Genomic DNA, 12,941 nt, shown 5'->3' with positions numbered 1-12,941 from the left:
CCTGGTTTTTTTGCCTGCATTCTTTCCAGAAGCAGTGCAGTGCCCTCCAGTCTCTATCCCAGCCAAGCCCGCTGACCTTTAAAACTCAAGGCTTTAAGCTCCACTGGTTTCAGGAACTCCTGAAATTCAGCCCCTCTCGTTTTTCAAGCCAATGGCTTTGGGGAAATGTTCTCTTTGTGTGTTCCCCTGTGTGCTCCTCTCTTTCTCTCTCTCTCTCCCTCCCTTTCTCTCTCTCTCTCTGTCCCTTCTCCATGACCACAGATACATCCTCTCCTCAGCACCTGCAATCTGTTTCTTTCCTAAATCACATTTCTGCACTTCCTACCTTTTTTGATGTGGCCTCTTCTATCCCTTTAGTTGTAGAGTTGGTTCTGTCAGTCTTCAGGTCAATTTCTGGGGGGTATTTAGGATGATTTGATAGTTATCTAGTTGTATTCAGGGGACAAGAGGAAACTAGGGTCCTCCTATTCTGCTGCCATTTCCTTTCCATGAAGAAACAACTCATCTTGAGCAAGAGAGAGGAAGGGTGGGAGAATTCTCTCTCCCATCAGCATACCATAATGAAGAATTACTGTAGTGCAGAAAATGCCCAATTTGATATATTCTACAGTTTTATAAATAAATAGAAGTACCATTATCCAGAACATGTGAGAGGGAAAATATTTTATAAAAATCCTTTGACCAGAGAAAAAACAAATGTAGGCCTAGAAAGAAACAAAGAACATGCCTTATACCTACCAGAGACTATTAATAATCTTAAACTATTAATAAGAATTTTGAAAAAAAAGTGATCTTGATGAAATTCAAATGGAATTTGAATGTTTGTTGAGTGAGATAAAAATAATCAGTAGAACAAAAGAAAAGAAACCCAGGCAAAACCAACCTGATTCTCCATGAGGTCGCCACATTCAACTGTAGATGTATCAGGGCAATGTCACATTTACCATCACTCTGTATAGTGAGATTGAGATTTCTACCTCATTTGGGTGGGGACTAATATAAGAAATCACAGAGAGATTTTCAAATTACCAACAGTAGGAAGAATTTGAACTGTGGTTTTCACACCAGAAATTTTCAAACATTCCCCCAATTTGAACCTTGTGATTTTGCCCTAAAAGTCAACTTTTAGTGGGCATCAAGCACAGGTCACATTGGTGCCTTTTGAACAGCTAAGAATCCCAATAAATTGGATTAGCCACTTTCTAGTTCTGTTAAGTTTAGAAAATACTTAACCACTCTAGGCCTAAGTCTGTAATTCTGAAATGTTGGTGTTAATACCCACCTCTCTGCATTGTCTATTTATTTATTTACTCACTTGCTCACTCATTTAGTATTTATCCAGTACCTATTATGTTCTACGCACTGTGGGTACAGTGATTAAATATATATATCTGCCTACTATTCTGGTGAGGGAGAAAGACTTATGGGTATATACTAAAATATTAGTAGTAAGGGTATTCTGAAATAAAAAAGACAGAAAGGAAATCAGAAGTGATGGTTCATACAATTTATAAAGAATGGTTGGAGAGCTCTCTGAGCAGGTGACATTGAGAATCAAGTAAGGGTGTGCATGGTGTAATCAAAGGACAGTGGAAAATCCAGTACAGCTGAATCAAAATGAACAAAGAGAAATTATAGAAAAAATATTTTCTAAGGGTAGCCAGTGGTTAGATCATGCAGAAGTCATGATAAAGAGTCACTAAAGGTTGAGAAGAGACCAGGATATATTAATCAAATACACATCCTTTTTTCTGTGACTCTATATTAAAGAGTCAGAATTAATTCATCTTTCATTTAATCAATGCTTTTTGAGTGTACACATTTCCTTTGCACTTGAGTACTGGGTTAGAAAAGTTTTGAAATCATAAGAGGGCAGTGCTCCTAATAGTTATGAATATTAAACACCAAAATAAACAAAAACACAAACCCTTTAGTCCATAAACCTTACCTTCTAGAGATGTAAAAATGACAATGAACATTACATAAAAGTAAATAATCAAAGATTTACCAGGGTCACTTTGAGATATCACTAAATGTATTCCGTTATTTCTTTTTTAATTATTAATCAGCATGTGTCTTAATATGTTCTGGGGAAACATACTGTCTACACCATCCAAGGTCCAAGAGAAATTTTCCTACCTGTATCCATTTTTCCTTACCTTATCTCAAGTCTTGAAAGCGTGAAGTATCAAGGAGAAATACGAATGGAGGTGGATGTGAACATTCACATGATTGAAATAGTTGAACTAGAATGTGTTTCTTCTTGCTAACACCATGTCTACACTTCACTACCAGAGTTCTGAGTTTAATGCTTGCTAACAAATTGTACAATAAACACTGGCAACCTGAAGTAAGAGAAACTATCAAAATATATAATAGATATGACATCCATGTTGAGTGAGGGATTTTGCAAAGAATGGAGGATATTTGGTCTAGATTAGAGAAGCCTGGAGAATAACATATCTAGAAACAGCTTCCATGGAAAAGAAAACCCAGAATGGGATGGCTTTTCTATGAGCAATCCATTGTCACTGGATATATTAGTGAAATAAGTGATTGTTATGTGAAGGGAGGCTACAAAGGGCCATGGCTCAAAGATGGGACTGATAGATTACTAAATTCTTAACCCACAGTGTGTTTCTCTTATTCTGTGAAAGCTTGATGTCATATACATAGGAAAGAATCTCAAGATAATTTTATCCCCATTTTCCCTATGACATTTCTTCAAGCAGAAAGAAATTCATGTGATATAAATATAGGCTTCTGCTACTTCTAAGAAAGAAAAGGAAGAAAAATAAGAAAAGGGAAAAAGGAAGGAAAGAATTAGAGAGAGAGAGAGATACAGACAAAGAGAGAGAAAGAAAGAAACAAACACAGATAGTATGGATATTCATATAGAGACTTATTTTCCCTGACCTTTGTTTCTGGGTCTATTTAGTACCTACTATTAGTTTGGGTAGCAGGATTTTATTAGCACACAATGAACATGATTTCTCTTATTTCATTCTGCAAGATGCATTTATCACTGTCATTTCAAAAAGCAATTTCTTTAAGCATTTAAAAGTCATATTTCCCACAGTTGTATTCATGATATATATAATTTTTTTCTTTCTTTGTATTATTAATTGCATTTTCTATATTAATACTCCTGCTTAATAAACATTATTCAAAGCACTGCACAATATTCCAAGTATTTCCTACTAATCCATAATTTACTTACCCAATCTCCTACTTTGTGATTGTTCACCATTATAGACAGTATGGTAAATATATTTGGGCATAAAATGTTTTCCTCATTGTTTTGGATGGTCCCTTATGATACTTTTCAGAAACTGAGCTATTGGCTTAAGTAACATAAATATTTTAAAAGATTTTTAATCTATGAAAATTAACTTTCAAATGACTAGTAACCTTTTTAGACTATTTTAAACATATTTTAATGAATTGTAATGCAAACTTTTTAAAGACTGTAATTAGTATCTCTGTCGGTCCATGCATGATACATTTAGCTGAGTTTTAATATTAAAACACTGAACAAATTTCCTTGGGATGTTACGTGGTGTTAATTCTCATCATCACTCACACTTAGGGCTTATTCTGTGCCTGTCTCTTTATCTAGTTTATCTTGCTTAATTTTCAGAACAATCCTAAGAGAGATCTTACTATTTTCTCTATTTTGCCGATGAGGATACTTAGTTTAGAGAGATTATACTTCTTGTCACACAGATAAGAAATGGTAGAGAATGGAATTGATGCTGACAGACTGCAGAGTTGATCATTTTTGAAAATGAACTCTGCTGTTTGTTTATGCATTTCAGTGAGTCTTTAAAATTGAATTCTGTATTTTATAGAATGTTTGTTCTCTATAAAGTGGCTGTGTCCAGTAGTATACTGATAAACTGGCTCTCCAGTAAGAATGACAACAACAAGCACTGAATTGAAATGTTTGCTGATTTTTGTTTTGTAGTTACTTTCACTGTGGCCAATTTCAAGTTATCTACATGAATTCACAGAATGTGGAGAGATGCAGACCATCAGCTCTCATAAGCTGGTACAGCCAGCTGCGGTCCATCACTGGCTGTCACTGTCTTTCAGCTCCCTCTTAATGAGACTGAACCGCATCCTATAAACATTTCCCCTTACCAGTTGGCTCTGTTAGGCTTTCTGCAAGGAGGGTACCGGAGAGATATTGGAAGACCAGAGCAGGAGGATCAGGTTTCCCTCAGTGGTTCCGCCATGCTCTCTTTCAGCAAAGGAGCCAATAGATTATTAAGAAAAAGATAAGCAGCCATGATAGAGTTTCTCAGCCACTTGGTGAGCGGTTCCTATAAACTAGCTCTGGCCAATCTGCTTTGGGGCATTTCATCCTTACTGACAGTCTGTGTTTCTGTGGCAGCCACATTCTCTTTAGCAAGAATTAAATCTCAGCCTTAGTTCTTCCCTTGTTCACTTGTCTTCAGCCTACACATATTTGCTGCTTTCTCCATTTGTAATTTCTGGGCCACTTAAGTTCCTTCTTTAACTTCAATAGCAAATCACCTACTAAATTCATCGCACCGTCATACCACTTGAATTACGGGTGTGGTTTTATCTCCTTTTTGGACTCTGATTGATCCATGAACTCCATACAATAAACAAGAACAATAAAAAATGAAAAATAGGTTGCAAATCTCTTACCTTTGACCAAAAATTTCTGGGCAGCACATCCAAGGTCTAAATGAAGGATGATAGGCTGTATCGTGTGCCAAGAGATGAATGAGTTTAACCTGAAATTAAAATAAATAACAATAATTATATTAATAATGGTAATAACCTGCAGTGAGTATTTATTACATGTGAAGAATATGCCAAGATCCGTTATGAAATAAATCATCTTTAAATTTCTCCTGTGAAGTGAATAGTCATTTTATAGATAAGGAAACTAAGGCCAAGGGACATGCAGAGCCAAAACTCTAGGCCAGCAGCTTTAAACTTGGTTCTGTTCAGAACTTATTCTAGTGTTTAAAAAAAAAAAAAAGTTGTCATGTACTGTAATTATTAAGATATTAATTTTGAGGAAATGTCTACTTAAAAAATGATACTTGAATGATGAATTTTATTCCATTCTGATGTGTTCCAAAATTATTTTATTCTCATATTTTAGAAGTTAAAGAATCTTCTGGAATTAAAAAAAAAAAAAAAAAAGCAGATAATTTCCCAGTCACTTATTTCACTTGAAGAACTGGCTTGGAAACTAGAAAACTTGCTTCATTTGTTGAATAACTGGAATTTTCCCAACTAATGCTGAGAATAAAAGAGCTGCCAAATTCATTAATTACCCTTAATATTCAATTCTCAAGTATAATGAATTCCATTTTCACACATATCTGAGAAAATTACACTGGAAAGTTAATAATACTGTCTTTTGCTGGGTTTCAGTGAATACCTCAACACGAAAGCAGATTTCACCCTGAACTTGGTGGCAGACACACATTTATCCTCCCACACCCGGATCAGATGTCTGCCATCCTCATCCCTATCACCCACTCTTCTATAACTTAGATGTGACTCCAATGGCTCAAGATATTTACAGCATGATCCTGCTTTAGACCATGTCAGTTCTAGTAGTGCTTATGAAATTTGTCATATACTTCACCACATTTCCCAACCTCCCTGCACTTCATCAGGGACATGAGACATACTTATGGCTACCATACTTACATCCTTCTGTGGACAAAAGGAATGTGTATTATTTTCAGGATGAAGCACTGAAGAGCAGGGTCTTTTTTCCTGCTATGAGATCCAAGGACATGCTGATGGTACAGCTACAAGGTGGGGGGGGGGGTTCTCTCTCAGCCTTAATACTATGGACATTTTGAACAAGGTAATTCTGAGTGTGGGGGACAGAGGTCTATCCTATGCATTGTAGGATGTTTAGCAGTATCCCTAACCTATAATCATTAGCTTCTAGTATCATTCTCTCCAGTTATGACAATAAAATTTACAGTCTGACACTGCCAAATATCCTCTGATGGGGAAATTGCCCCTGAGCTACAAGATAGTAGAGCTTTCATGAGCCTAGCTCTCTGGGAAACTAAATGGAGCTGAGCACCTCACTCATCTATATTGCATAATATATGTGAAATAAAGCACACACACACACACAAATTTTAAAAACAAAACAAAATAAAAAACCCAAAACAATAAAATTGTTAAGCCAATGAGATTTAGGAGTTGTTTGTTATTGCTGTAGAGCTTATCCTGATTAATATGCATTTTATATGTGCTTTCCCCTCAGATCTAAGCCCTTCTTCAGGAAGGTCTTCTCTGAAATACTGAACACATCAGACTATGCCATGACTTCTCTCAATTCTGGATCACTATCTATTTTTCTTGAAAATAATTACTCCAGTGAGATAATTTATTAACACTTGTTTTACTGTTAGTCCATAAACTCTTATGAGGGTAAAAATCCATCTCATTAGACATTTATTTGACTTTCCAATACACAGAGCAGTACCTAGATTATAAGAGATTCCAATTAAGTATTTTTTGAAGGAAGATGGAGGAAAGAAGGAAGGAAGGGGGTTAAGAGAGCAAGCAACATCTAAAATTATGTAAGATAAACAGGTTTCAACCCATGTTTTCTTCCTCTTTCATCTGTAGAAAAGAGAAAAATTTTAGTCCATAAAGGAATATTGGTAAAAAAAAAAAAAAAATAGAGTATGTTTAGTTGATATTTGCTACCAAGGTAAATACTACAGAATCAATGAAAAAATATAGAAAAAATTGAAGACTATTATACTAATAGATAATAAAATGTAATTATGAGTTAATAGTTTATATAATTCAAAATACTTCCAGTTTTATCAACCCACATTTATCTTGGTTGTTCAGTTTTATTTCTGGGTTTGTTTATGTGTGTGTGTATGCATGCGTGTGTGTGTGTGTGTGTGTGTGTGTATTAAACTGTGTTATACTATCATTGGTACAAGCAATATGTCCATGTTGAGTAACTATGCATATCTAACACTAGCAGGATACTTAACACCAAATTAATTCCCTGTCAAAGCCACTGCATCTGTGTTTCAATTACTAAAATTCTAAATTTAGTGGAAAATATAAGTATGGTTTCTTATTATCACAGCATTAGTATTTCTAGGGTAAACAAGAATAACAACTAAAGTGGTTATTAGGGAAATGTTATTTCAGTGTGAATTTATGCTTACCAAATATAAGTGTCTTATTCAGATGTCATTTATGTGACTGGCTCTACTTTAGAGACAAGCATTTCAAGATATAGCCTTCCCTTCAAACACAAATATACAGCAATAGCTTCCACTTAGAATCATTTCTTTTGTCTTCACCTAGACTACATATTTCTTAAGATTAATATTCAGGCATTTTAAGAAATATGCTCCCTTCATAAGGATGTTTATCTTAACTATGCATGAATGAATACATTTTTTGCTTATACCTGTTGGCCTCACAGGGTTTTCCCAGATCCTTTGCACCCATCCTTCTACACACTAAAGATGTGGGCTTCACCTAACTATCCAGCCTGATGAGCTAAAGTCTTAAATGTTCCCTTTTTAACAATTATCACTGTTTTCCACCCCATAAGTAATTTATGTATGGATATCAAGAAATACATTCACTATGCTGATTACAAGGCTCTGTATATTTTTCTCTAAACTCTGCAACTTATAGTTTTGATCTTTTCATTAAGAGTTAAGAAATTTCCAAATGATTTGTAAAAGTGAGGCTATTCATATATGTAAATACAGACATTTGGGATGCTTACATTGTTCAGAAGTTGCTTTTTATTAAGGAATATATTGCCTTCTGACTGTCTATTATTGCAGAAGTCAGAATGATATCTTGGGAGGTAATATACATCTCATTCTGTTTCTATCTTGCATTTAAAACAATGCTTTCCTTTTGTTTCTGCAGATTTAACTACTACTGTATCTTGGTGGAGTAGACAGCAACCTTGAATGTCTCTTGCTAAACACATATATGTGGAGTTGAAAGAGTATTGATCTCAGAGCAATTCCATTAAATCTGTATGCAAGTTAATCATGAACTTGGATGCCTCCTGGTAAACAGGTACTATTCTTTCTTGTTAAAAAAGAAAATCTCTCTTGCCCTGAATACAAAACAAACAAACAAAAATCATACATTCTATATGTTATTCTAACACACACAGGCACCAGACACATATAATTTTTCATTTGATTAGTTGCTAGTCATAATTCAGGTTTCAGCTCCAGTATCACTTTTCTACCAAAAAAAAAAAAAAATTCTACCAAAATTCAAGTGTAAGGTGGTTTTGTTTTTCCTTTGTGTATTTATAGAGTCACTGTCCTAGCGCTTACATCAGTTTGTCTTTATACTTCTATTAATATGCTCATTTCATTAATATCTCTCTCCCTTTTTAGTTTCTTCCATGTAAGGAGGTATTATATATAGTTTTTGTCCCCATTGTATTCCTTGAGCCAAAAAGAGGTTTAAGCAGGTAGTAAAATTTGAAAGGCCTTAATAGGGGGATGAATAAAGGAAGCATAGCATGTGTTTTTAGTAGAAGATAATTTGTCTTCTCAGTGCTCCTATAATTGGCACAAGTTGGTGCCAGTTCAAGTTATGTTTAAATTTCCTGTTTAATAAGAACCATATGGATGACCCTTGCCCTCTAGCCATTGCTAATGTTTAAATACTGTTAATTCAAAAAGATGCCAGCCCTCCCCTTACCATCCAGATTTGTCCCAAGATATAAAAATGAAAATTTGTTTGGAACAGAAAAATTTTAAAAGCGGTTGCTGCCTTTAGACAGGCTAGACAGAAGTATGAAAGTACAGAAGGGAAAAATAAAGTGTGTGAAAAGTGAGTAGAATCCACACTGGTTCACCCATGAGACTGGTGATCACCAGAGAAGCAAAGACGCTTTCCCTTGTGTTTGGGAACGAGAGGATTTGTCCTTTTGGTAACACAATGGTAGACGGCAGCAGAGAGATGGTGGCATCCATGACTCACACAGGTAAAAACTGGCAGCCTTGGGACTATGGACAGCATATAAGGATGCAAATCTTGTGGGCTGAGAGAAAGCCCCTAATGTTATTTAAGAACAGGCTACTTACCCCCAAGAGCAGTGGGAGGAAGGATTGGAATGGCATTCTGTTATAAGGGGAGGGTGGGGATTAATGGAGGGTATTGCCCTTGAAGTTATATTTGCAGGGAAATCTAAAAATCAAAGTCACTGAGTTATTTTTTTCTTCATTCCACCAAATATTTCTACAGATAATATTTACAGTTCACTCACAATTTTCAACACAAACAGTAATGGAAGCCAATATCCACATACTCATTACCTTTAATTCTGTCAACGGTATGTGGGTGTAATTTTCCCAAAATTGTCTTTATTTAATTCAAACCTGAACCCTTACTCCTGAAGAGAAAAGAGTACAGCATCACTTTGAGGCCATATGACATATAATTCTGTAGTGTATCTTTCAAGATCCCAGGTTCATTATCTTCTGGGGGAAATTGGACTTTCTATTGTCAGTGAAGTATTCCCCATTCTGAACTCACAGAAATAAAGCACATGTCTCCTTTAACTTAAACATCTGACCCTAGGAATTTAGCCAGGTACTACCTAACAGGTATTTGTTCATTCATTTATGTCTTTATTCAACCATATATTAGGCATATAAAAGAAAAAGGAAGAAATAAACCAAGAGTTGACCAGATTTTAAAGTCCCTCCTACTATCTTCATATGATGACTTTTTTTTTCCCTAACAAAATCCTTCTTTATGAAGTAAGTTAATTAGCTTACTAACCTCTACTTTGAAAGTAAAGTTATCTAATTACGCCAGCAATCAACGCCCAAATAAATTTGCCAGTGAACAGAGGTTAGAAAATGACACTGTTGGTGTTTTCTATGTATAATCGGGGCAGTTACTGACCTTTCCAACTGACCATTTTTAAAAATCATTACTCTGGCTAATTTCTTAAAATAAAATAGAATTATCTGCCTACATACTATCATTTCTTATTTTATAAATGGATTTTGTATCAGTTCAATTAAACTATATGCAATGCAAATCATGTTAACATTCTTCAGTAGTATGTATTTAATTTTTTAAAGATATATATGTATAATATACGTGTATTATACATGTGTTTTTGGATATTTTAACAGAGGGTTTTTTTGTTTGTTTAGCACAGGAACATTTACAGGAAGTTCATTTGCTCTTAGGAAGATAAGTAATTACAAGTTTTTGGAAAATTATAGAAAGATTATTCTTTATGAGCATGCAAAGGGTTAATTTTCCATGAATACACTGTTAATCAAGATAATGGAGGCTACATGAATGCATCAATAATATAATTTGACTCAATCTTTCTTTAAGTGTAAGACTCCATTTTGTGTATTCCAATTATAATAAAAGCATTAAAGCTGGCAAACAGAGAAAACCTATTAGATTTTCTAAGTTACTCTTTGAACAGTGGGGAATGATTTCTGTTCCCTTCCCTTCCTCTCAGCCCTACAGGTTTTCTCAAGTAAACTCTTTTATTTAAAACTTACAAATACTGGGGTAAGTGCCCTTGGGAAAATATTCTGAAGCTCAGAGGATCCTTCAGGCACTTTTTTTCTTCTTTCTTTCTTGAAACCCAGTCTGGTTTAGATTTTCACCCTCCACACTTCTCTTCTATCTCCTGCCACCCATTTTGCAACACCCTATGCCTGAAAGGGATCAGTGTTCTAAAGAGAGGCTCTATCAAAATCATTACCTATCTGCTTCCCAGGGACTATGTGATTTGCATCGAACAATCTATCCCTGAGACCAACACTCACATCTATTGGTGGACACATGAAGAAGCTGGGGTTCTGTGACCTCAAGAAAAACAAAATAAAGGCAGAAGAAACGGCACAGCCAAAATTCGAACCAAAATTATTAAGCTTTCAAAGTCCTTCGGAATTCAATCATGGTGTGTCTCCTGGAAGCTAAAAATTAAGTTTTCATGCAGAGGTATCTGAATATACACATAAAAAAATCTAAACACCCAGAATCACAGTTTCATTCTAGAAGGTATAAACAATAATTCACTCTTTCTCTTCTGCATCTGTTAATTCAACCATGAGTGTCCTGTATGTCTTTGTGATTGCAGTTCTCAGTTGAGTTCACACTCTCAAAACTACAAATGTATCTAGAATGAATCTTCCAAATATCTAGGCTTGCATTTTTTTAAGTAGACTACGCCCAGTACCGATCCCAAAGTGGGGCCTCAACCCATGATCCTGAGGTTAAGACCTGAGCTGAGTCGGATGCTTAACCACCTGAGCCACTCAGGGCCCCCTCTAGGTTTTCATTTACATTGAAAGACTACCCTCTCAAAAAACGAACTGTCCTTTTGAAGAGAATAATTTCAATAGGAATAATGCATGAAAACAGACCCATTCTTAAATATTCTACACAGTGTGTCCACAGCTTATGTGATGATTCAATATAATAATAAATTTCTCCTCTTACCTTTTCTTCCAAGTTCCCTCATGTTGTTTACCTTCCTACCTCTAGCCTCAGCTACTCACACAAGTGTTCTTACTCAGATTGCTTTGGCCACACGGGTTTTCTATTTTCCTGAGTATGGGATATTTTCAGCCATTAACACTTGCTGTTTGCTTTCCTTAGAATATACTTCTGCCAGCTCTATGAATGGCTGACTCCTTCTCAGCATATACACCATCTTTTCAGAAAGGCTTTCCTTGATGTCCTAGGTCAGGTTTCTCAGAAGCCAATCTGTAGGTTAACCAACAATTTAGGCCTGCCCACGACTATCTCGATGTTTGTACTTAAGAGTTCTACCTGCTGGTAACATTCCAGTCCCAGGTAACCCCACAGCACTGGACAAAGTGGGACAGTGACCATAGATTTATAAGGGCAACGCTCCCCAGGAGTTTCTGGGAAGGGTGCGGGAGAGAGGAAAGGAGACGTCAAGCAAAGCAAAGTCCAGTGGAAAGAGCTTAAAACCAATCCCACAAGGGAACATGTAATGTTAAATTAGGTTCTGAGTTTTTCCCACTGGGAGCAAGGGATTTGAGCTTTCATAATCTCCTACCTGTCCATGAATGGCTAACAGGTCTTCTGGGGGTGGCAGTGGGAGAAACCTATTTCCAGACAGGTTTTGCTTTCTTAGAATGCAGGCAAAGCAGTTCCATTACCTCCAAATCAGGCGTCCGGAGAGTGTCACGGGTGTGGTTCATTAGAAGCACACGCACACTGAAGCTGGGGAGGAGCACAAAGAACCTTTTCTCCTTTATAAACATCCTCCCTCTTAAGCCCCACTCTATCATTGTTTTACTTTCTTCAAGGCACTTATCAATATGAGGCATTATCCCATGTGTTTATAGCTCTCTCTATTTACATCTAAATCTGTATCTTTATCCATATTCATATATATATGCCAATGTCTATGTGTATATATTTAAATTACTTTTCTTTTCTACTAGTGTTTAACTCCAAGAGGACAGTAACTCTGTTATTCACCATCACTAATGTAATAGTTGCTAAATAAATATTGGAGAAACCCATAAATTCACATGCTAAACGGTAATATTCCAATAGAACGAAAGGGCCTCTATTTCTCAAGTGCTACATCTCATAATTCTAATAGCCCTGCTTATTTCTCTCTGTTTTCTCTTTTGTAAGGTTTCATTACAAAACTGCTGCTCTGCCATTCTTTAAACCCCTGCTCTGGTCTTATCAGTCTCTGTTTTTTTCCCTTAAAAACATTCTTACCAACTCAGGTAGTGGGGTTTAGTTCTTAAGAACATAAGCTCTGGGGGGGCGGAGCAAGATGGCGGAGGAGTAGGAGACCTGGATTTCGTCTCCTCTCAGGAATTCAGCTGGATAGGGATCAAACCATTCTGAACACCTACAAACTCAACAGGAGATCGAAGAAA

The 12,941-nt window shown here is 36.0% G+C and overlaps 1 protein-coding gene across 1 annotated transcript in view; it reads right to left on the bottom strand.

Moving 5' to 3' along the window:
- LOC145717706 (uncharacterized) overlaps positions 1-12,941 on the bottom strand; it is a 108,086-nt gene that overhangs the window by 90,414 nt on the left and 4,731 nt on the right. The window contains exon 4 of the mRNA XM_081807881.1: positions 4,678-4,766. Within this exon, the coding sequence (XP_081664007.1) occupies positions 4,678-4,766 (89 nt within the window). The remainder of the gene's footprint in view (positions 1-4,677; positions 4,767-12,941) is intronic.

The sequence above is a fragment of the Leptonychotes weddellii genome, chromosome 16 (genome assembly GCF_054177405.1).
Source record: "Leptonychotes weddellii isolate Sample4059 chromosome 16, ASM5417740v2, whole genome shotgun sequence".
Taxonomy (NCBI): Eukaryota; Metazoa; Chordata; class Mammalia; order Carnivora; family Phocidae; genus Leptonychotes; species Leptonychotes weddellii.
This window is presented reverse-complemented; position numbering and strand designations above follow the sequence as displayed.